This window comes from Equus przewalskii, chromosome X, assembly GCF_037783145.1.
Source record: "Equus przewalskii isolate Varuska chromosome X, EquPr2, whole genome shotgun sequence".
Lineage (NCBI taxonomy): Eukaryota > Metazoa > Chordata > Mammalia > Perissodactyla > Equidae > Equus > Equus przewalskii.
Window position 1 is genome coordinate 109,479,347 of NC_091863.1, and position 25,820 is coordinate 109,505,166.

Consider the following 25,820-nt stretch of genomic DNA (forward strand, 5'->3'; position numbering starts at 1 on the left):
CAAAATCCCCAGCCCCTGCTTCCGCAAGCACTGAGCGGCTTTAAAGCGGGCCAGGCAGCTGTGGGCGTCAAGACGCATCTTTGCTCAGCCACAGCATCTTGCTCCGCCTCAGCCGATAGTCAGGAATTAAGGTAGGCAAAGCTGGGGACTTTTGGAGGGGAGCAGGGATGGAAATTCAACTGGGAAGGAATCAGGGCGGAGGTGGGTGAGCATCGCATGCTTTGCACAGTGAGATACAATCTGGTACCTTTGGGGGCTTTCTTCCAAGTGATCATTCTAACAACCTCTCTGACTCCCCACTCCAACCCCGGAGTGCTGGGTACCATTTTGCGGAAGGGTGGTAAGCGTGTCCGTGCAGGCAGACTGTGGTAGAGTTGAGCCCAAACTGCTGGTATTAGATTCAGTGTTAAAATATTTGTGCAGAAGATTGGGCAATATTTCAAGGTCTGCCTGGAGCAGTTGCTGTCTTTATATTTTGTGCATTGGGGAAATTGCAAGCTACTGTGTACTTTTGTAATTATGCTCTTCTAACTGCACAGCTGGCAAAGCTTGGCCTTGGGGTTTTGTCTGCAAGAGGCTTTTACTACAAGCCAGGCGCTGATACGGAAACATCTTTTCCGGGGAAGTCCCACCCTTTTTTCCGCCTTACTTCCAGCTTTGCAGCATCCCCTTCTCCTAAGCCAGACCCACGCCACCAATTCACACACGAATAAGGAGACCCTTCACGGAGGGCTCGTTTGACGACGCAACTGCTCAAGTTTCTCCAGAGGTTCAGTGAGATGCAGTTCTGCAAAGGATTGAGCCAAATAACAGTTCTCAGAATTGTAATATCTCTCAAACACCGATCCTCTCCATTGAGGTCTGAGCGCAGCCCAGAGAGTTGCTTGTGAGCTGGATCCAGAGAAGGAACCCATGGTTTTCCTTTTGAATGCGTGTCCGGGTGTTTAGGGTGGAGGAGAGGGGCAGAGGTAGTGCTTGTGGTTTCTTCGCAATCCCCGGTTGCCTATTTCTGAGCCTTCCGAGGTGGTGGGACTGAGACGTTGCTCTGACTTTCTCTATTTCTATCCTTCCCTGGCTGTGGCCCGCTGGCCTGTGGTTTATATGGTCTCCACCCAAGGAGAGTAGGAGTGTGCTTCCCGGCGCTGGTGTCCAGGGTCCCGCCAGCTGCTTCGCTCGTGGCTTCAGAGAGATTTAGCGAAGACAGACTGCAAGCTGTGCCAAACCTGAGCCTAGAGCAGTGGCTACCGGCAATTCCGAGAGTAAAAGGGCGAGTCCTACAAAGGTGCTACGCGGCCCTTGCAGGCAGAGGCCTCAAGGAGAAGCCCCAAGGGAGTGCGCAGCTGTTGTGCCTGCGTTCCCTGAAGGAAACCAGGTGGCTGGCTTAGGGTCCTGGCTTGAGGTCCCCTAGAGATTAGGGGCCAAGACCTCGCATTTGATAGAAGGGGAGACTGAAACCCATAGGAGGGAAGGGACTCTTAGTCCTCCCAGGTAGACAGTAGGGGACCGTGGGAAAAGGAAAGATATTGAAGCCAGAGAAACCTGGGTTCAAATCCCAGTTCTGCCACCACTTAGCAGTGTGGCGTGGGCAGTTTATTTCACCTTCTCTAAGTCCCAATTTGCTCATCTATCAAGTGGGGATAAAACCTACTTTGAGGGCTGTAAATGTTGGAGAAAGTATATATACAGTTTCTGGCACTGAGGAGGTATTCCATAAACTATAGCTTTAGAAAAAGTGCTGTTTCCATCTTTTGGCTTTTTTTTTTTGAGGAAGATTAGCCCTGAGCTAACATCTGCCGCCAGTCCTCCTCTTTTTCCCGAGGAAGACTGGCCCTGAGCTAACATCGTGCCCATCTTCCTCTACTTTATATGTGGGACGCCTATCACAGCATGGCTTGCCAAGCGGTGCCGTGTCCGCACCCGGGATCTGAACCAGCGAACCCTGGGCCGCAGAAGCGGAATGTGTGCCCTTAACCGCTGCACCACCGGGCCGGCCCCTGTTCCCGTTCCCAAGTTTACCATTACTTTATAATTCATACCACCTTGGCTTTATTTTTTTTTCGCTTTTTTTGAAATATATTTGACGTATAATGTTGCGTAAATTTAAGGTGTACAAGATGTTAATTTGATAAATTTACATATTGTAATATGATTGCCCTGTAGCAATAATTAGCCCCTCTATCACGTTACATAATTATCACTTCTTTTTAGTAGTCAGATAAGTTCTAGTCTCTTAGCAAGTTTGGTGACTATAATACAGTATTTTTGTTTATAGTCACAGTATTGTGCATTAGACCTCTAGGGCTTATTTACTACTCGTTGTGAGTTTGTACCCTTACACATCTGACCTGTCCCCCTACCCCCGTCCTTTGGCAACCCTCATTTTACACTCTGTTTTTACAAGTTTGGCTTTTTTAGGTTCCACATATAAGTGATATCATACAGTGCTTGTCTTTCTCTATCTGACTTATTCATAATGTGCTCAAGGATAACACCTTTGATTTCTAGGACTCCGAGTATCTAAATATATCATGTGCTTTTTCACTGAGGAATAATTTACCTGCAGTGAAACGCACAGATCTTAAGTGTACAATTTGATGAGTTTTGACAAATGTATCCATCCGCAAATATCCTTCACCTTCGTCAAGATGTAGGACGCTTCCAGCACCTCTGAGAGTTCCCTCATGCTGCTTCCCAGTTTCCACGCCACCACAACCACTGTTCTGACTTCTGTCGCCATAGATTATTTGTGCCTGTTCCGTGTAAGCGGAACCATACAACATGTGGGCTTTTGTGTCTGGCTTTTTTCACTCAACATAATGTTGTTGTGGTTCAGCCGTGCCGTTGCGTGGATTGGTAGTTTGCTCCCTTTTATTGCTTAATATGATTCCATTGTATGAAAGTGTTGCAGCTAGTTTATTTATTCTCCTGGTGATAAACATTTGGGTCGCCTCCACTTTTTGGCTACTATGAATAAAGCCTCTAGGAATATTCATTTTTGTGCGGATATATGTTTACGTTTCTCTTGGCTATATGTCCCTAGCAGTGGGATTGCTAGGTCATATGGTAAATGTATGTTTAACTTTATAAGAAACTGCCAAATGGTTTGTCCAAGTGGTTGTTCACATGTTTTTCGAGATAAAGATACAATCGACTCATTTTTCGGGTAGCGCCTGGTTATGCTTAGCATGGCTCTCACCCAGGAGAAGCAGATTAATGTGGTCTATTGAAGGCGTCTGTAGACAGCCTAATCCAGTTGTGAATGGGGCTAGAATGATTCTGAAAGGAGAACTTTTAGAAAGGGTCCCCTGCTCGCTGCCAGATTCCTTCCCTAATGTCCCCATCATAATCTGTTGACACTTCTAGCAGAACCGTGAAAGAACAGGCTGCAGAAGTCATATACTTAAATCTCCTCATTTCACCCAAGAGGAATCTGAAGCCCAGAGAGGCTTTGTGGTTTCCCCAAAGTCACAGCTGAGAAAACCCCAGGCCCTCTGACTCCTAATTGGTGTGATTTCCATGCATTGTACTTTCTCTGCGTGAAATGGCATTCAATTATTCAGCCATTGTTTACTGAATACCTACATTGTGCTAGGTGCTGGGGATAAAGAAATGAATGAGAAATGGCTCCCATCCTCAAGAATCCCATAGACTAGAGAGGGAGACACGCTATTAAACTCGAATCTTTCTTACTATATTCACAAGGATAAATAGATTAAAGATATTCTTTAGACAGTGCATGGCTGGTCAGATTGGGTAGCCAAAGGTAAAGAAGCATCCAAACAGGCTACTTCTCTAGTAATGAAAGGCCATAGCATTGAGTGCCCAGTGTATGCCAGGTCCTGGCCTGGGTGCAGAAGGACAGGCTGTGCCCTCGAGGAGCTCACAGGTAGGCTACAACGATGGGGGCCAAGTTTAAGGCAATTCAGCCAACAGCTATTGAATATCTACTCTATTGCAGGCACTGTTCTCAGTGCGGAGGCGATGGTGGTGACCAGAGCTGACGATCTAAATCTTTCAGGTGCTTTTCATCCACGTGCCACAATATATTGATGTAAAAAATGTTTTGTTTCTCAGATATGCATTTGGTTCAGAATCTGTCTGGAGGCCTTAGGACTTACTTGTGTTGTTTGTAATTGTTAGTCTGTAAGATGGGGTGGGGGTGGATGCAGGACACCATCACACGTAGATTACAGCATCAGGAGGAGTGGGAGAATTTGTTGTGTTTTATTCTCTTGCATGGAAGTGGTCAAGATGGAAAGCAATGCTTATTATGAAAACCAAAATTGTCAAGACCCGCTGCATTGCTTTACTCAGGCTCCCCAGGGGGCCCATGCCTTTGTCCAGGGGATTCTATAAGTAGTAATGGGAGGAGGAAGGCACTTCCCTAAGAAGGTAGGTTACTCCGCTATTTGGGCTCAATGTCCTTTTTTTAATTTTCTCATTTCGTGATGCTCTCCTAGTCTTGTTTCTAGAAGAATTCTCGTTTGTAAGAGAGGGTCCCTTCAGCGCTTCCTAGAGCTCTGTCCCGTTTCCTGAACACTCATCAGACAAGGCTCCTCCGCTGGTCCTGAGGCCAGCACAGCGTGGTTGTTGAGCTTCTTACAACTGCTCAGGAGCTCAGTGGCTTCCTGGGGCACCAGGGAGAACCTGTATTCGATAGGAGTAAACTGCTTGCCCCCAAGGATGCCGCTATCCAACCTATAGCCAAGCCACTGGGAAAAAATAATGCCAGTAACATTTTGTGTTTGATCCGCAGCTGCCACCTGTGTCACCATGGAGGAAACGGGGAAGACTGCTGTCCAGACGCAGAGGCCTGTAAAGACTGAGTGGAACTCCCGGTGTGTCCTTTTCACCTATTTCCAAGGAGACATCAGCAGCGTCGTGGATGAACACTTCTCCAGAGCTCTGAGCAACGTCAGGAGCCCCCAGGGACCGAGCCTCCCGAGCCAGAGTGAAGATGTGATCCTGAGGAATGGTGAGCATGCTGGGAGGGACGGGGCTGGAATTCTCTATCAAGTCTATCACTGAAAGACCAGTTCTCTGATGCCCTTGATGCACTTAGACATGTGTATATTTGCTGAAGGGAAGTCATACTGTCTGGTGGGAAGCCGCACCCCTTTCTTAGAAGTTGAATGTGAAAATGGACACTGTTTAATCAAATTAGTTTACCTCTCAATTGTGTTAAAGGCTGGGTTCATTGCTCAGTACACAATGAGAATAACACAACTGTTTGCTATTATCACTATTATCAGTCTTGTTATTAATTGTTATTATTACTACTGTTACTACAACTATTGGCCTGACAGGGCAGGAGCACCAAAGGATTCATGATAAGAGAAAGCATGTCCCATGTAGGTACACCCAGCCTCCTTTCAACTAATCGTGGATGGTCTGGTGAGCGGGCTAGGGTCAGAGGGAGGGAGGTGGAGGTCTCGCCACATCCCTCTCTCCATCCTTAACAGCATCACGGCTGTCTATTGCACACACTATTTGGTAATTTTGTTAAAATAAGCATTCTTTCAGCTCAAAACAGTTATTTCAAGAGAGCTATGTCAAAATGTGCTCATCAAAATATTCAGGTTTGGAGAAAGCCGTAAAAATTAAGCTGGCAGGGACGGCAGGATGACTTTCGTGGACCCTAGACAGCTTTGCCCTCAAAGGCACCTTCCTCCATATGTGCCTTATGAAAAAGGACATTTTGTGACTGCATTGGTATAAAAACAAATCTAATCCAGGCTGGATTCATTTTTATGTATTCATTATCATTATTCATTGTTTTCTTCTTGATTTTCAAAGAAGTTCAAACATTTTCCTGGGATCCTGAAAGTATTCATGGGCCCTAGAAAAATATTCATCAGGCCCTGGTGCCTGCTGTGCCTCATGGAGACGTCACCCTGCCAGCTGGACGTGCATTGATAGGGCTCCTCATCGCGTCTTTGAAATGTGCAAACAGACCAGAGTCTGGTGGATTTTAGAGTTCCTTATTGTTGCCAGGCACACACATTGAAAGTCTTGCTCTCATCGGAGGATGCGTATGCCTGTGCAAAACAGCCAAGTGGGGCCTCTGCCAGGTGGGGAAAGAGCTTACCTGTTTTCAGACACCATCGCTCCGTCTTTGCCTTTTGGGTCTAGAAGGGGGTTGGTGTGTGTCTGATGCACTTACCTTTGCAGAGTTTACTTCTCTCCTAGAAGTTACTTTTCTGGTCAGGAGATGTGACTTTTCTCAGAGACTCTTGTGGGTTAAGTAAACATGTGGAAGAGGGTGTGGTAGCAGCAGATACTAAAGAAAATGGTGTAGAACTGGTTGTTAAAATGGGCACAAGGAGCTGAGTGGAGAGTGGGGAGGTGGTGTCCAAGGCCGTGCTGAGTATTTCAGAGCAGGAGCAGGAATGACTGTGATTTTGAGTCATTCGGGGAATTTACATGTGGTAAGAGCTGATAAATGTGTTAGAGGGGTTCAGAGGATCTAACTGGGTCCCCAGAAGCGTCAAAACTCCAGTCTCTTTGTGCACGGACAAATCTGCCAACTTTGGCTGTTTGACTCTTTGATTTAGTTCTGCCTTCATTGGCTTGGCTTCATTACGATCACTCCCTTGTAAGTACCATCAGTCCATAGTCCCTCACTTCCTCTATCCGCTTGCCTGGCAAAACCAACTCTCAGCATATTGCCCCGTTTCTCTGCTTCATTTTGCAGCAAGACTCAAAAGTGGTGTCCATGCGTGCTCTGTCCTCTTCCTCTCCTCTCCTGCCCTCTAGAATCCACTCCAGTCAGGCTTTCATCCCCATCACTCCCTGAAACCACTCTTGCCAAGGTCAGCCAGTGACCTCCGCTTTCCAAGTCCAGTGCTCCTTCTCTCTGTCCTCGTCTTAGTTGACCCATCAGTAACATTTGCTGCAGCTGATTGCTCCCTCCTCTCGGAGATACCTCCTTTCCTTGGACTCCATAGCATCGCACTCTCTTGGTTTTCCTCCTCCATCCCTGGTTACTGCTCCTTCGCGGTCTCCTTTGCTGGATGTCCTCCTCTCTCCAACTTCTAAACATTTGAGGGCCCCAGGACTCAGGTCTGGATCTCTCTACACGCTCTCCCTAGGGGATCTCTTCCGGTCTCTTGGTCTTAAATGCCATCTATATGATGATCAATTCCAAATGTATATCTTCAGCCTAGACTGGATTTCAGACCTATCTATCCAGCTGTCTACCTGATACCTTCACTTCACAAATCTAACAGGAATCTCAATCAAAACAGGTCCCAAGCAGAGCTCTTAATCTCCCCATCAACCTGCTCTGGGCACAGTCTCCTCCATCTCAATAAATGGCAGCTGCATCCTTCCAATTACTTGGAGTCAGATTTAACTCTTCTTTTTCTCTCGTACCCCACATCCAATCCTTTGGGAAATTCTGTAAGTTCTACCTTCAAAATATATCCAAGATCTGACCACTTCTCCCCACCTCTGCTGCCATCACCTTGGTCTGAGAAGCCATCATCTCCTCCGGATTTTTGCAGTAGCCTCCTAATGGGTCTTCTTGCTTCCACCCTTGCTCCCTTTCAGGCTATTCTCAAGATAGCAGGTAGAATGATACCATTAAAATGAAAGTCATATAATATCACTCTTCCGTTCAACACCATCCAATAGCTTCTCATCTCACCTGGAATCAAATTCAAAGTCTTTAATGGGGACCCCCTCATCCGGGCCCCTGTTATCCTTCTGATCTCATATCCTACTACTTCCCGCTTTACTCAATCCAGTCTAGCCTCCTTGTTATTTGTAGAACATGCCACATACAATCCTGCCTCAGGCCCTTGGCACCTCCTCTTCCATCTCCCTGAAATGCTCTTTCCCCAGATAACTGCATGACTTCCCCTTTCTTCATTCAAATCTCCCTCCGAATGTTACCTCTCCAGCCAGGCTTTCTCTGAATGATCTATTTTTTTTTTTTAAGATTTTATTTTTTCCTTTTTCTCCCCAAAGCCCCCCGGTACCTAGTTGTGTATTCTTCGTTGTGGGTTCCTCTAGTTGTGGCATGTGGGACGCTGCCTCAGTGTGGTCTGACGAGCAGTGCCATGTCCGCGCCCAGGATTCGAACCGACGAAACACTGGGCCGCCTGCAGCGGAGCGCGCGAACATAACCACTCGGCCACGGGGCCAGCCCCTCTGAATGATCTATTTAAAAAAATAGAAGCCCCTACCCTGTCACCCTCTGTCTTCTTACTTCATTTTATTTTCTTCTTAACATTTGTCACCACTGGGCATATTATATATTTACAAGTTTCTTTCCTGTTTCCTCCTACCCTCCAGACTCTGAATTCCATGGCAGCAGGGACTCAGTCTGTTAACTGTTGCTTTCCAAGTATCTAGCCCAACGCCTGACACATGGAAGGCGCTCAGTAAATATTGCTTGAATGAATGCACTTGTGATTTGGATCACGGGGTATTGATGCCTGCCACAGATGGAGGCACGTAGAAAGGGAGTACGTGTGGTGTGTGGCTTTAGAACCAGGTAGGCTGAGGCCAGGCCAGCTCCACCATTTATTAACAGTGCAATCTCAGGGCACATCACTTCATTGCTCTGTGCCTCAGTTTCCTCATCTCTAAACCTGAGTATCATTTAACTATAGGAGGAGTCAATGAGATGATGCTTGTTGAGTGGCACATAGCAAGTGCCATGTAGGTGTTGGTTATTTTTGTGGTGGTGGTGTGAAAGCTCAACATGTGTTTTGTTTTGTTTTGTTTTAAAGATTGGCACCTGAGCTAACAACTGTTGTCACTCTTCTTTTTTTTTTTTAAATTGCTTTTTCTCCCCAAATCCCCCCAGTACATAGTTGTATATTTTAGTTGTGGGTCCTTCTAGTTGTGGCATGTGGGACACCGCCTCTGCATGGCCTGATGAGCGGTGTGATGTCTGCACCCAGGATCCGAACTGGCAAAACCCTGGGCCACTGAAGTGGAGCACACGAACTTAACCACTGGGCCACGGGGCCGGCCCCCTCAACATGGGTTTTTGAATAGCTAGAGTGGACAGGAAGGCCTGCATTCAAAACATTAGGATCACAGAGCAGTGGCACCCTCCTGTAAGACTTTAGGTTTTCCAGGGGCTTCTGCTGTGTGGCAGCTGTGCCGTTTCCTATGCTTGCTCACTTCACTCTGTATTCTGTAGAGCCCCTGCCCACTAAGGGAACTTCAACATGGCCTTGTTTCTTGCCCAAGTCAGCCTTCCTAAGCCAAACAGAGAGGCGGCTTTCTTCTCCACCTACCTTCTTGGTTGTTCCATTTTCCCTGTGAGAGTCTCACAGATCCCTTGGCTGTGAAGATGTTATCTCCCTCACAGGCAAACGTTTGTCTGGCTGATTGAGCAAATGGAGGAGAAAGCCTGTCTTCCTCAAGGCCCCTCTTATCATGGTTAGGAGTCAAGTTTCTCATCAGTTCTCCTGCCGCAGGGGAGGGCCCCAGGAAAGGAGACCAGTCCCCAAGCAGCTCTTACTGGAGGTGCTATGAGATACATGTAGCTTCAAAAATGATGATGGCAAGCCCATAAAGTGGCCTTTGATTACTGCCCGTTAGCATCCTCTCAGCCACTGCGGGCCAGCCCCAGGCCGCCCAGCCCCAGCTGAGGCCTGCCCAGGAGAACAGGCTCCCATTCACAGGCTCCCATCTCCGACTTGCCCACATTCTAAGGGCGCTCTGTCAAGCCAAATATGCAAAGCGCAAACACAGAGACCCATGTGGCTAGGAAATGCCATCGAATTTCCTGGCTGCTTCTCCCAAATCAAAGTTGTTTTTTTATTTACTTACGTAGAATTTATTCTGGCTGTACTTCAGAAAAGAAAACATAAGCTGAAAGTATCTTTGAATTATCTCCCTTTTAAAGGACACTGGGGATTTCAGAGCGGGTAACTGGAAGCTTCAGCAGTTACCATTTCTGGGGGCGGGGCACAGTCCTGGTGCACAGCCCGCTCCATGTTCTTCCTGCTCCAGCCCTGAGCCCAGCCCCAGGCCTGGCCGCTGAGAGAAGGTGAGAGGGCGTATACCTGAGCACCCAGAGGCCTTTCACAGCCAGGTCCATCTCCTTCTCTCTCCCTTCTGCCACAATCCCCCACGGAGGGGAAGAAATGCTCAGTTTCTTTTCCTTTTCTTTTTTGCTGGGGAAGATTAGCCCTGAGCTAACATCCATGCCCATCTTGCTCCAATTTATGTGTGGGATGCCTGCCAAAGCATGGCTTGATAAGTGGTGTAGGTCCACACCCGAGATCCGAACTGGTGAACCCCAGGCTGCCGAAGCAGAACACATGAGATTAACCGCTATGCCACCAGGCTGGCCCCTCAGTTTCTTACTTAGTGTGAATATCTATATGAGATATAGTCATGCTGGTTGTTTATGGCCCTTGTGAACACTGACAACTTCGTGTCTTCCTTTCCGGTAAGGAGGAGGAATCTGCACCAACATGCAGTGAGCTCCCACAGAACGCCAGACACCATGCTACAATTACTGCATTCACTTCAGTCTTCAAGATCCACTGTGATTTACAAAGGCCCAAGATGGGCAAACTCTGGTTACAGTGTTAGAAGACAGGAGAGTGGTTACCTTTGAGGGTGCTAGTGGCTGGAAGGGGGCATGAGGGGGGCTTCTAGGGTGGCAGTCGTGTTCTCTTCTTTGGGTGCGCATTACCCAGGTTGTGAAAAGTCCCCCAGCTGCACACTTAGACTCGGGCAGTTTCCTGCATGCGTGCTGTGCTCCACAGAAGCACTTTACAATGGATATTAATACCCTCACTTGACACAGCAGGGAGGGCAAAGGAGGAGACGGGTCACACAGCCAGTGAGTGACAGAGATTGAGACCCAGGTCAGTCAGACTCCAGAGTCAGTGTCTTGACTATCCCATTGTCCTGCCTTTGTGGACCCTGACAACACCCCAGCAAGAGGGTTAATGCCCATAAGGACCATCACTAATAATGTTTATAATGGCTAACATTTACTGAGCACTTCCTGTTTGCCAGGCCCTTTGCTAGGGGCTGTCACATGGATTATCTCATTGAGGCCTCACGCCAACCTATGCATTAACTCTCACCATTCCCAGTTTCCTGGTAGGGAAACTGAGGCTCAGAGAGTCAAGTGACTTATCCAAGATCTCACAGGAGTAAAGGGCAGCTATTCACAACCAGATCCGTTTGATTCCAGATACTGAGCTCTTAGCCACTTTCAAAATACTAGCACATGTTCTGTATTTCATCTCCATTTTCAGTTGGGAAAAGGAACCTGGATAGTCAGTAAAAGACTAGGTGCCCCAGGGAGGTGGCTGTGAAGGAGGAGGTGGGACTGAGCAGGCCACCCCGGTGCCCTGGAATAGGACTGTCTCCTGCAAGCTGTCCCTCTGTCTCTGGTGTTATATTGACCTCAGCTAATACAAAGAATATCCTCTTTGTTTCTGCGGTCAATGAATGAAAGACAAGTGCCACCAGCCAAGAAGGCAGAGAGAGGAGAGTCAACGTGTGTAGATTGGGCAGGCCAAAGTTTGGACTTTCACGGTATAAGATGGGACTGTATGTTCAGAGGGTTCTCAGTTTGAGCCTCGTGGTAAAGCAGGATTTATATCAAAGGCAGAGACAGATGGGAGAGAGAAGGAAAGAAGAACGGATGGATGGAAGGAAATTGGGCGATTATGGACCGGTCTTTCACAACTGACTCAGATTCACCAAGTCAAGTGGTTTCTTCAGTTTTTACTTTAAAACTATTTCTAATCACAAAAATAATGTGTTAATTTTTGAAAATTTAGAAGACACACTTAAGCGTTCAGAACACAAACCCGCTTGTGCATCTGTGCACACATACTAAGTTTTACAACATAACATCGTTTTGCACGGAATGAGTTATAACTTGTTTTTTTAATTGACAATAAGTCATATATATCTCTCTATGCCATTACATGTTCTACTACAATATCATTTTAATGGCTCAAGTATCCTTTTTATAGATGTACCAAATCAATTAAAATTCTTAGACATTTAGGTTGTTGCCAATCTTTCAGCATATTATAAATATCACTTTGAGTATCCTTGTAGCTAAATTTTTGCATGCATCATTGATCATATCCTTAAAATAAATTGCTATAAGTGGAATGATTGGATCAAAGGGTATGCACAAATTTTAGGGTTTTGATATATACTGACAAATTGCCCCCCAGAAATATCACACCCATCTGCCACCTCTCCAACCCCAGAAGTGTGTGAAAGTGCCCAGCTCACCGCAGCCTTTGCAATATTGGGGAGGCACAGCCGGTAAGAGCTTGAGGTTTGGAATCAGAATCGAACAGCTCTACCGCTTGCTAACTGTGTGGCCTTAGGCAAGTTACTTTAACCACTCTGAGTCTATTTTCTCATCTGGGTTGCTGTGAGGATCACATGAGATCATGCATGCACAGCGCTAAGCAAAGTGCCTGGCCCATAGTAAGTGCTCAATAAACCAAAGCTGTTCTAGCTTTACAGTTGTTCCTGCCCACCTCTGATGTATTACCCCTGGGAAGGGACATACACTGAGCATAAGCTCCTGAAATATCTACTCCATCCTCCACAGCTGCCCTGAAGTGCTGCTGCTACTGCGGGCCTTGGCTCAGTCCTTTCCTCCCCTCCCCACCCTCTGGCGCGAGGTGATGAGGGCAGGGAGGATCCTCAGGCCTCATACTTGACCACTGTGCTTTTTCCTAGGTTGACTACCTGGAGGGTTGCAAATCAGGAAAAAAATGTGAATGTCATTTTTTTCTGTGTGAATGTCAGCCCAAACTGGGTTTATAAACCAAAATAATGATCAGCAATAGCTGTCCCTTATTGACTGCCTTTTATATACCAGGCACTGTGCTAAGCCCTTTTACATAGATTGTCCCATCCAGTCTCACAACAGTCCCGAGAGGCTCCGAGGTGAGAGTGGATGTGCTCAGTGTCCCACAGCTGGGAATTGGCAGACCTGGGATTGGGCTCCAAGCCTGTGTGACTTCAAAGTCTGTGCTCTCAGCTGCTTTGCATGCTGCTCTCCTCAAAATAGATTTAGTGGGGAGGGTGTGTGTCTGTGCACGTTTGAGTGTGTATTTATTTGAGAGTGTGTACATGTTTGTGAGTGTACATGCGTGTACGTGTGTTTGTGTACAAGCATGTGTGTGCACATGGGCACGCATGCATGTGTGTGTGCATTCATTAGAATAATATTTGGTCAGGGCCTACTATGTGCCAGGCATTGTGCAAGTTCCTGAGGGTATGATGGTGAGCAGAAGACATGATCTCAGTCCTCTCACAGCTCACTGGCTAGTGGGAAGACAAATGATAGTGAGTGAGTGACTGACTGACTGAATGAATGAAGAAATTACAGCTTAGGGGTACTGGTATGGAGGAAATAAACTGGGTATAGTCACAGAAAGCAGCAGGATGACGAACTTTAGATGGAGGTTCAGGGAGAGCCTTTCTGAGGGCATGACATTTAAGTTTGTGTGTCCAGAAACCAGTCTGGAATAGGGAGGCAGGGCCACCATGCAAGGATAGAGTGGAGAGAAGGTCCTCTGGGGTGGAAGCAAACTCTTCAGTGCCTGGAGATGCTTTCGAGAGGATTCTGGGGCTCTCAGAAGTGTAAATGGTTGGGTGTGGGTTGTGTCTCTGCCTATGCTTAGGAGGCAGGGGAACGGCCTGCCAGTTTCACCCTAAAAGGGCAGAGTGGGAAATGGGGACTAGCACTCTGAACAGGACGTGGTCTTAGGACCAGGGTCTTCGGGAATTCTAGAGGCACGGATGGGACTAACAGGCAGGGTCCAGATGCTCAGAGTTGGAGTATATGGGATGGAAGCCTGTTGTATTGCTACTGAAAGAAAAATCCAGCCTGCCCCAAGGGTCCCAGAATCAAAGCGTTCTTTGCGTGCTGTCCATTCATTAATGTCGTTAGGAGATTGAGAAGGCAGCTGAATCTTCCCTCAGGCTCGCACTTTCATCTCCAGAGGTAACTAAGAGGAGGAACTTGGGTGAGAAGATGTCTTCAGGGCCACTTCTAGCAGTAGCAGCAGCAGCCTTGAGCCAGTCCGGGCTGTGATTTGGGATATCTTCCCTGGTTCACAGGGTAGTGGGCACGGTTGCTGGAGCTCTTGGCCCTGGAAGCCCACCAAAATTCAGGGTCTCCACTCCACGGGACACCAACACCCAAGCCTGCTCTGGCAAGGTGGCTTTCCCCAGGCCACCCGGAGCCCATTATTGAGTTGTTGTGAATTCTGGATTGGGACACTCTGTGACCCCCCACATGCTCCCATCCAAACTACTCTGGCGCACTCAGTGACCAAATGGGACCTTGGACTGTAGCACACCACCGACTCCCCTTAACATTTCAGAGTCAGAGTCAGAGAACTCTGGAAGGGGAGCAGTTAAAAGAAACATTCAAAACACTCTGGGGCCTTGTTTTCCACATTTCAAGCATTCAGCGCCTAGGCCATATGTATGAGATCTGTAAGGTCAGTTCAGATGGAAACTGCCCAGTTGTCAGAGGCTGCGCATTGTTTCTAAATGTGCTTAGGACATGCAGTACCCTCATTCAATATGAAGCATGGACAGTGATTATACTAAGTCAGCTTAATCACTTTGTTTGTGCTACACGGTGCTCTGAATTGCTACTGGCTTGCGGATATCAGTTTTCGAAAGTAGCATTCATCCCCAGGAATGAATCTTAATACATGTTTCTTTGCCCTTGGTTTCATCAAAAGAGGCCAACCATTGCCCGCCGCTTACTGGGAATGACGTGAAGTGTGGGGCAGAATGTCTGTGTTACGTAGGTTAGGGCTTATTTTGCGCTTATCGTCTGTATTACGTAAAAGGCTGTGGTGGTGGGTGGGGGCACTCCAGTATCACTGTGCAGACCTCTCAGACGTTTTTCTCTTGTACAAAGTCCAGGCAAATTAAACATTCAGGAGAGCTGGGAGAGGCGCGGATAGAGGGGAAGGGACCAGACAGCCTCCCCAGCCCTCCAGTCTTCCTTTGTCTCCACTCCCACACCCCCTTCATTCTCTTGGATAGACCAGAGGCTCCAGGCTTTAAGCACCATCTGCCAGAGCTCCCACCCTCCTCCCTTCTTGCCTGAGTGGGTGTGGAGAATGGGGAAAATATCCATCCATGTCATGAGTTGTCCTAGACTTTCAGGAACTCAGATTTAGCCGCTATTATAGGCACAGATAGCATAGTGTCTATGAGACCAAAGGAGACTCCATCCCCATTAGCCAGTCTACAAGAACTTTGCAAGAAGAAACTGAGTCACCGCTTGACCTTGAGCGTTTTGCTTTTGCAGGAAGAGGTCCAAGCAACCACTTCCCTACCCATCACTGATCACTCCAGCTCAGATCTCTGTTTGGCTAATCTGCTTTGCTAACTTGGTCCAGTCTCTTATCATCCCTATGCCCCCGATCCCTCTTGAAAATAGAGTTTCAACCTCTAGACTTGTGTGAGTGATGGACACAGGCAAGCGTTAAACCCTTTATAAAGTTCTGTGGAGCCCTCCTATTCAGTGTATTCAAAACACCAGCTATAAAATAAAGCCGAACAACAGCAACAGCCAAACACAAATCACCCTTATCAAGCAATTCTACTTCTAGAAGTTTCTTTGAGGGGCTAATTGGACAAGGGTGCAAAGATGTATACTATACAAAGATGCTCATTGCAAGGTTGTTAATATAATTGAAAAGAATGGAAATAACTGAGCTGCCCACAAATACCATGTTTGTTAGTTATGTTACTGCCTTGTGATGGAATACCGTGGAACCATTTAAAAAGCCGATATTGGCTCTATTCATTGCTATGAGGATGTTCATGATATTTTAATGATGCAAAAACAGCCTTGAAAAGAATTTGTGATGTGAAAACAATGCATACATGAATAGAAACAAATCCTAGAAAGAAGTACACCTAAAGGTGGACTATGGTGATCTCCAGATATTATGATTAGAGTAACTTTAATTTTTTACCTTTTCTTCACATTAAAAAATATAGTATGAACTGGGGCCTGCCTGGTGGCATAGCGGTTAAGTTTGTGCACTCTGCTTCGGCAGCCCAGGGTTTGCCACACAGACCTACACACCACTCATCAAGCCATGCTGTGGTGGCATCCCACATACAAAATAGAGGAAGATTGGCACAGATGTTAGCTCAGGGCCAATCTTCCTCACCCCCCCCAAAAAATACATACATATGTGTATTTCTTATAGATGTATATATATAAAAATATTTAAGTAAATGTATATATAGTATGTATTAACCAGAAAGAAATAAGCTACTTCCATTTTGAAAACAATAAACTCCTAACATGTCTTCTAAATCTTTCCTTCCCAGATAGTGACATGCCTCCAAATCAGTGGCGTTTCTCTCCTCAGTGGACAAAGCCAGAGCCAGAAGTATCTTTTGCAAATGGTGCTGCCAGCTGCAGCTTGAATGAGCCTGGTCCTGTGGCTATGGATCAGTACCCACTGTCCCTGACTGCGGGCTCCTCCTTTCAGCCTAGCGAGCTGTGGCAGTTCTCCTCCCTGGCCAGCCCCAGCTCCCCAGAGCCTGACTACTCTCATGCCTTCTCCACGGGGCAGCTGGTTCCAGAGCCCCAGCCTGAGGCGAAATATGAGCCCCTCCTAAGTCTCCTCCAGCAAGACAGATACTTCCCGCATCCTCAAGAATCTGCCATGTGGGAGGATTGCAACTCTTCCCAGATAGCCGGAAGCACGAGCTTGCTCTTCAACCTGCCTTCCACCTCAGCCCACTGTAAGGAAGTGCCTCCAGATACTTGGAGGATTGCCTCTGATTGGTTGTGGTTGAGAGTGAGTTGGCCTGAGATGGGATAACAAGACCAGTTGCTGTCACTCCAGACATGGGGATTTTGAGGGATGGAATGTTCTGCTTAAATGTTCCATATATCTTCACTAGGCTTCATTGACATTCACAGTTCAGTGACTAAGAGGTTACATAGATAGCCAGTCAGTTGGACTTGGCCTATAAAATTCATCTCAGTCTGTTGACTTGGACTTTCCTAGAAGAATGATGGGCTACTGCCTAAAATCGTAGGGTCCTGCATTCATCTCAGTGTGAGTCATCAAATAATCCATTTGTATAACAGAACTCTGACATACCTACAGGCTCAAACTCCATCCTCCAAACAGGTTGGCAACTTGCAATGATGCCTGCTAGGCTCCTGGGCAAAAACAAGGACAATCTATACCAACCATCTGCTCCACACATTAAAATTCAAAGCAATTGTAGATGCAGCTCCTGTTACTGCCTGGAGACCATCATGGTGCCTGGCTGTCTATGGCTAGCGCCTGCGCACTGAGCTCCTCCTGCTCAGTTTCCCTTGGGTTCCTGCTCCCTGACCACCACCCCTCCTCCTGAACTAAAACACCCTTAAGGCTCATTCATTTCTTCATTCACTTGCTCCCTCAACAAATATTTAATTAGTGCCTACTAGATGAAGTATACCCATCAAAAAATGACTCCCTTCTTTGTAAAAGGATGGGGAAGAATTGGCCTAAAGTATACCTTCACCAAAAGAGCAACCCACTCTGCTACTACAAGATTTGCCTTTCATATGAAATATTGGTAATAATATGTATATTTTATAGATTCACGTGGCCAAGTCTGCAACCTCTGGCATTCTGTACTCTGGATGAATCTTCTTTTACAGCTCCCTAGTCCATACATATCTGTGGTTCTAGTGTTCCATGCCTGAAAGAAATTACTAGAAGCTGCCTTTACTCTGAACTAAGTATATAATACACAAAGGGCCTGTTCAGCATAGTCAACCTAAGTCAGGCCCTGTGTTCCATCTCATGTTGAAAACAAATTTCCCATTAAAATACGACTCCGTCATTTCCAGAGCTTGATTAGTAATGTACTTAAAAAGAGTAAATCATAAAAATGTCATATTTGGGAAACCTATGAAAATTCCCACCCTGTACTCTTTTGCAAAAATCTGCTCCTACTTGATTCAGAGGGAAAATTAGGCCAACTGTGTTTGTGTATATGCCTGTGCATACACATAGCAGAGCCCTGTCTCAACAGTTGGTTAGAACACAGATGGCTCAAATCATCACCTCCCAAACATAACAACCCTATATAATTCAAATCCAATTCAGCAAAGATTTAGCAAGCGTCTACTATATGCCAAGCATGTCATGGCAAAACTATAATACAGGCATTATCCCATTCCCGAAACCTCTAGACACATTCTCAATTGTTGATCACTAAAGTCTCGACTGCTGCAAACTTCACACTCCAACTAATGTTGACATCAGTTGTATTAATTGGTGACTGATGGGCCAGGATCTGTTGAGGAAGTCAGTGACCCCTAATCAGGAACACTGCCCATAAGATGGGTGCAAGGCCCAAGGGGCCTTCAAAGCAGAAGCTTCTCTGTTTTTGTAGCATCTGATAAGAGAAAATATGCCAGGTGTCCATACGCTGAGGGGGAGGTGATTTGAGGCCAGGGGCTACTATTGGGCAGTTTCTAACCCAGTCCCAGAGATTTCATTTCCAACCATGTTTTCTTGTTTTCTAGGTAAGAAAATGTATTTGCCCTCAGATTGTGGATCTACCAGTACCAGCCTTGCATATGAGAGTAAGTATCTAGTTCTGCCTTTGATAGCGCGCCTCTGTACCCTGAGGACAAATCTGAGGAGAAGCTTGTTAGGATCTCCAGCAACTGAAAAGACCTTCATTTCTATTATTTAGTATTTTCATAGCTAGAATAGTCTTAGTCTCAAAGAGCCCACTCACTTGGTATCTTGTAAAATGTCTTGACCATTTTCTTATTTTGCTATAGAAGCAACACAATTGAGTTCATTATCTGAGCTGGATGTAACCAGCGTGACTGAGAAAAATGAACAAATTCATGAGGATTAGCTTGCTGTGTCCCAGGTGTTCAGTTTTCAGCCTAGAACATAGGGCCACCCCAGGACTCTGCAGTCAGGGAAAATGCCACCTGAGGCCAAAGCCCAGGGCTCTGAGCTCCACACTCAGTTTGAAAGTGGTATCAGTAGGAACTTCCAAATGAGGACAATCTGAGTGGAAAGACAGGATGTTCATGGCCTGGGATCAAACCCAGCCTCATTACTTACTAGCTTCAGGCACTTAGTCACATTTCTTAAACTCTCCATACCCTCAGTTGCCTCATTTGTAAAGTGAGGGTTAAAGTAGCGCCCACCTAATAGAGTTTCTGTGAGGATTAAATGAAATCGTGTACGTAAATGCGTAGAATTTATTCTCATGGAAATTAGCCACAGTAAACGTGGCACACAGTAAGCTGTCAGCAAGCGCCGTTTTGGAGGGCATCCTGTATGCCGCACACTGCTCTGTGCTGTGTCTCTGAGAGGAGCAAAAGGAAGAGCTGCCACCACAGCCCCCAGTCTCGGCACTTTACAGTCCGGCGTTCGGTGGGGTGAGGGCCATATATAGACCTTGCTAGTATGTCAGCTCCTTGAGGGCCGAGACTTTGAGAGGCGTACCACGCCATCCCCAGTGCCTGCAAGAGGGCCTGGCACAGAGGTCAACACATACTTGTTGAAAGAATGAGTGAGTGAATGCTAGAAAAAGTAAAAGAATATTGAAAAGGGAAATAATAAAAATACACCTGCCAATATAGTGCAAATTATTTTGTTGGAAGCCCTCATGTAAGACAAACAAACCATGAACCACGCTCAGTGATTAGTTGGCCACGCCAAAGCGAGGAGATAAATTTAGGGCTGGTCCAAGAGCCTTAGCATGGCTGGGTCAGCCTCCACATAAATCTCTGCCCAAGGGAATGAGTTCGGCTGGCCTTCTAATTAATGAAAGTCAAGATTATAAAGTCTCCTAGGTTAATAGTTTATACAATTTTTAATTGTAAGCCTTAGACTTACTGAAAACTTGGTGCTTTAAATTGTCCATACAGCAAAAATAACAGCCACAACATGTATGGGTGGCGACTATGGGCCAGACATCACACACACCATCCTGCTCACTCCCCACAGTGACCTCATGTACGTGTATGAGTGTATCTATCCTAGGGGCCTTACACAATAGGTATTCAGTAAATAGGGAGTGAATGAATGAATACATGTCCCCATTTTATAGATGAGGAGACTGAGTCTCAAACAGGTGAAAGGACTTGACTTAAGATCACACAGCAGCAAGTGTCAGAGGTGTTAGCTCTTTGCTCTCACAGTGTCATAAAATCGTCAAAATCAGGAATAACAATAAACATAAATCATCAAAAACAATGCGAACTTAAATCAAGAGTACAATAGTGAAAATTAGCAGTTGGTAAGATTGTTCCACTGTATATGGGTTCAACAGTCTATCTGCGGCCAGGACACTATTCTAGAATAAGGGGTGGGGGGGTGAGGAAGGCTTGGAAAGCATGCAAAGGAGCACTATTACCTTGGGAAAGGGCAAGGAGATGAGCTTTCCAATGCAGAAGGTAGTTGAGGGAGGTGGGTAATGGGTAGCTGGCTACGCCAACAGTCCCAAGTTGGCTATCTTGCCACTGTGGCTCTAGGCAGAGGGAGGCAGCAGGGCGTGGGGACTGGGAAAGGGGTAACTTCTTAGGGCTCCGAATAAAAGGACCAGGAGACCCAGCAAAGCCCCCATGCTCTTAAGCACGCCGCCAGTCTCCCAGTCTTGCCTGATGGGGAGAACCACAGGGGGAACTTGTGAAATGCACAGAATCTACACCCTCATCTCCTCGTTCGGTAGATTCAGCATGGGACTCAGTCGCCTATTTATATGTTTGATCCTTTATAAATTTGATATTAAGCTGATTTCAAAGTGAACTGGATGAAATTTTCAGTAGGAATTTCGGTAGTCCTGAAAGATTTCTTATGTGAGGCCCCAGATGAATACTTGTCAAAGGAAGAAGGTGGAGCCTCCTGCCTGGCCTAGTCCCCTCATGTGGGCTGTCATGCACTCATGAGCCAGACACCACTGGAGCAGAAGAACGTCAGTCAGAAGGGGTCAGAGAGACCGTTCTTGAGAGCCCCAAAAACTTTGGTGCCAAAATTTCTAGTGAATTTGATTTTTTTTTTTTTGGTCTGTAGAAATAGACATTGGTTGTGCTTTGCGTCAATGTCTACAGATAATAACATTGATACTGCTATTTACCAGACACGGTGCTATAATACATACATAGATATATAATATTACATATATAATAATAGTAATTAAAACGTATCAAGTGTACAAACAGTGAAAATTAACAACTGGCAAGATTGCCATACATTATAATAGTGAACAAAACTGTATTGGTCCCTGCACTCATAGAGTTAATAGTCTAGTGGGGAAGGCGGACCACTCCCCCCAAAAAGGGGAAAACACAAAACATTTGTAAGTTATAATAAGTGCTATGAAGGAAACATACAAAGTGTTGAAATAGGGAAAGATGGGGGCCAACTTTGGATAAGGTGGTCAAAGGAGGCTTCTCTGAGGAAGTGATGTGTGAGCAGGGACCCAAAGGAAGTGGAGGAGCCAGCTTTAGGAAGAGCTGGGGTGGAGGTGCAGGGAGGTAGAGGAATCTGCCCCTGCAAAGACCCAGAAGTGTGTGAGGAATAGAAAAAAGATCAGGGTGGCCAGAACATAGTGAGAACAGGAGAGTGTGGCGCATGACTGGGCTGGAGAGGTAAGCAGGGGCCGAGTGACACAGGGTCTCATGAGTCATGTTGGGAGTTTGGATTTTATATTCTACGTGACTTGGTGAGTCATGGAAGGATTTTAAGTGTGATCCAATTTGCATTTAATAAAGTCACATAAGCTCTTATGGAGAGGATAGATTGGAGAAAGGCAAGAACGAAGACAAAGAGACGACTTAGGAGGCCAGAAGCATGAGAAGATAATAGCCTGGAGTAGGTGGCAACAGTGGAGACAGAAGTGGATGTATTTGAGATCTGTTTGGGAGGTTTGGCTCTTAGGATTTGCTAATGGTTTGGATGGGAGTGGTGAGAAAAAGGGAAGAATCCAGGTTAGCTCTTAGGTTTTCTGCTTGAGCAACTGGGTGGATAGTGGTACGTGTATCAAAATGAGGAAGACTATAGAACACAGCTCTGTTTTGGCCATGTGAAGTCTGAGGTGCTTGTATGACGTCCAAGTGGATACAGCTCTTACACGGTTGTATATGTGAGTATGGAGGTCAGAAGGGAAGTCTGGGTAAACTTTTGAGATTGATCAGTATGAAAATGACATTTAAAGCCATTGAATGATCGCCTAGGCAGAGCGTGTAGATAAGAGAAGAAAGAAGGGCAGAGGACAGAGTTCTGGAGTGTGCCGACATTTAGAGGTTGGGGACATGAGGAACCGGCAGAAGATACTGAGAAGGTGCAGTTTGAGTGGTGGGAGGAGACCCAGGAGAATATGGTGTCATAGAAACTAAAAGGAGAGTGTTTCAAAACAGAGAGGGAGTGATCAGCTATGTCAAAGGCTTCCAAGAGATCAAATAAGAGGACAGAGAACTTTCTATTGAATTTGGCATCAGGGAATTTGATAACCCTGTTAAGAGCAGTTTTCGTTATGTCCGATGTGGACAGAAGCTAGATTGGACTGGCTCGAAGAGTGAATGGGAGATGAGAAAGTGGAGACAGTGCGTACCAGCAGCTCCTTAGAGAAGTTTAGCATTGAGGGGGTGAATAGAAATGAGATAGTAGCTAAAGAGACTGCTGGGGTTGACTGGATCTTTTTTTTAAAAAAAGAAGGCCAATATTGGAGCCTATTTGTATGGTAATTGGAATGATCCAACAAAGATGAAGAGATCGATGATATAGGAGGATGAGGATAACTTCATGAGCGAAGTCATGGAGAAGACAGAAGGGACATGTGGAAGCACTGACATTTACTAGCAGGAGGGGACATTCTACCATTGAAAGTATACAAAAGGAGAATAAGGACACAGATGCAAATAGATTTGCAGGCTTTTTTGTGGGGGGGGCTCTAAAGAGTACTAATCAAATGATTTCTATTTTCTCAGTCAACTACGGGGCAAGATCATTAGCTGGGAGTGAGAATGTGGGATGTTGAAGAAAGTGGGAGAGTTTGAAAAACTCTTCTCGGGCATTGGGAAAGCAAGCCTGCTCATAGGCAAACCTAAGCAGGATTTCTGAGTGCTGATCTGAAGTCTGAGATCATGAATTTCAAATGGAAACAGCAGCTGCGACGTGTGATTTCCACCTGTGCTATTAGGTTAGTGTAATGCACAGAGAAGGCAAATGGTGAGGCTCCTCCAGAGCTGAGGTTTTGGCAAGGGAGCGTGATGGATGGAGAAAGAGGAAAAGAAGTGGAGGGTGTTTGCAAGTGAGTGATTATAACAGGGACCATGGTATCTAAGCTGCACAAAGAAGCAAATGGAGGCGGATGGAGGGTGACGGGTAGTGGAGGTTGATGGATTGGAGGATTAAGTCATGTAAAAATGCAGTAATAAGACTACTTAAGCCAATGGCATGGGAAGTGGTAGTTGGAGAGTGGATGTTTGAAATTGAGATGGCAAGAGTGCCACCTGTGTAGGTGATGACAAAGTCTAGCATGTGACCATGGCAATGGTTGGCCGAGGTAGAGTGAAGTAAAAGGTCATTAGAGATGAGGAGAATGATAAGAATCACGGAACGAGGCCGAATGATAACCCGTAGCTGCCGGCCATGCAGGCGCTGTTTTCATCCTCCTTCACACATGGGAAATCGATGTTTAGGGAGGTTGAGTCATTTTCCCAAAGTCAAGGTAAGTGCCAGAGTCAGTTTTCTCTGACTTCAAAGTCCTTGGTCTTACCCACTAAGCTGAGCTGCAGTGTGAGTTCACAATAATTCTACTCTATTATGTGTGAAGACGCTGCCTCTTTGAGAAAATAATAGCTACCATTTATTAAGCATGTCTGTTCCAGGCACTGTTCTAAGGGCTTTACAGCATTTTAAGTCGCTTAATCCTTACCAGAATCTTAAGAAGGTTGGTGTCATTAGTATGCCCATTTAACAGATGAGGAAAGTGGGGCTCAGATGGGCTAAGTGACTTGCCCAAGGTCACACAGCTAGGTAGTGGTGAGGTCAGGATTCAAACCTGGCTCATTTGACCCCAGAGCCAGCTTCTCCCTCATTATGCTTATCCTATTTTTCAGAAAGCCAGTCTCCAGAGAGAAGAAAAGATCTGTTCTTTTATTGAACATCGGTTTGAAGAAGAAAATTCCTTTTTCCAAACCTCATGATTTTTCTACTGTGAATCCAGAGGGTCTGGAGACATTACCGTCCTTTTTTCTCCCTGCCACTAAAGAACACTGAGTCAGGAGCAAGTTTCTGTACACTTCCTTGGCACCTTCTCTTCCTTGGCACCTATGTCCTTTGGCAGGGGCTTTCAAGTGAATCCTCAGCATATAAAATCGTTAAAATTGCTGTTTAGGAATGAGGAGCATAGAGATCCACCTGCTTGCTCCTGCCACCACCCCCTGCACCCACTGCCCTCCTACTTAGAAATCATAGCCCCCTCACCCTCCAGCAGCAGGGTCTTTCACACCAAGACTGACCGCGTGGCATTCTACGGGGTTGTCTGACTTTTCCTACTGAATAGAGATACTGGGAACAGCCTGAAGCTTTCTAACCTTAACCAGACTGTGGCTAACTTCACTCCTGCCTCTACCAAAGGAAAATAAAAGTGGAGTAGACAAGACCCTTTGAGAATGGGTTGAGGCCGGGCGTTCCCTGGAGCCTCAAAGTCTGGAAGGAAGCTAAAAACGTCTCAGGCTGGCCCTGCTAAATGAAATACTTTCACCTGGAACATTTGATTCCTCAATGCTAAAGAAGTGATTCCAAATGGAATCGCTGAGAAATCTGAGAACTAACTTATTGGAAGTTAGTTAGTTTGCAAACTGCCCCATCCCAAGTTGGGCCTAGAGTAAGTTCTGTCTCCAGAGCAATTCTTACATGCGATTCCTTGAGTTCCCGTCTGCCCTCCCTCTGAGGGTGAGGACTCTGGAATCTGATACCCCACAGGTGTTCCTCTGGCCCTTACAGCCTTCCACAGGGCCCACCTGGCTTCCAAACAGAGCATAACTTTTTCTTTAGTTGTTTCACTTTTAGCGACATCTGGGAAATATTAACTTTCTTTTTAGCACAAAGTTGGGGCCACCCATGTGGATACCCACAGCATTTTAGATAAATTGGAGGTGAAAGGCAAAGCTTGGTTCAAGATACAGCAGCAGGACTCCCTGCAGATTATTCCAGATAAAACGACAAGCTTCTCCAAACTCATTCATCTCTCCAATCTAGTAGACAGACTTGTGTCCAGCGTGAGCTCAGTACATACCCCGTGACAACCCCAGAAGCCCCTGCTGTCATTGTTCCCCACTTGCTCCTGTGTTACAGCTCAGAGGATGAATAATAAAACTCTACTTTTTTGGATTATGCTTTTCTTAATTCTTTCACATCCATGATCTCATGCAAACTTTCCAGCAACCCTGGGATTGGCATTATTATGTTCATGTAATACAGTGGATAGTGAGGCTTAGAGTTGGTAAATGACCTGCCCAAGATCACACAGCCAGTAACAGAGCCAGCACTGAAGCCCAGGTCTCTGACCTCAGGGCTCTTCTTTCCACCATAATACTTATCAAGTGTTAATTTCAGGATGGCTCTTAGATACTTTTTCCTCCCATCATTTGTGTAAATAAAGACCACAGCTCTTGCATGAATGAATTAGTGACCTTGGCAGTAATATAGTAATTCTCCCGTCTCAAGAACACGTTTTTCCAGTGTGTTACATATGTTTCCTAGATTAAGAGGAGAAAAAAAATCTCAGCTGGTATATTTTCTCTCGAAGTTATTTACCTTCAA

General features: G+C 46.0%; 1 protein-coding gene across 1 annotated transcript; it reads left to right on the forward strand.

Annotated features, from left to right (window-relative positions):
• Nucleotides 1-25,391, forward strand: VGLL1 (vestigial like family member 1). Its single transcript, XM_008507390.2, has 5 exons — nucleotides 1-131; nucleotides 4,757-4,975; nucleotides 16,339-16,758; nucleotides 18,548-18,607; nucleotides 24,113-25,391. Exons 2-5 carry the CDS (start codon nucleotides 4,774-4,776, stop codon nucleotides 24,154-24,156), a joined length of 726 nt encoding a protein of 241 aa, XP_008505612.2. The 5' UTR covers nucleotides 1-131; nucleotides 4,757-4,773; the 3' UTR covers nucleotides 24,157-25,391.
• The last annotated feature ends 429 nt before the right edge of the window (nucleotides 25,392-25,820 follow it).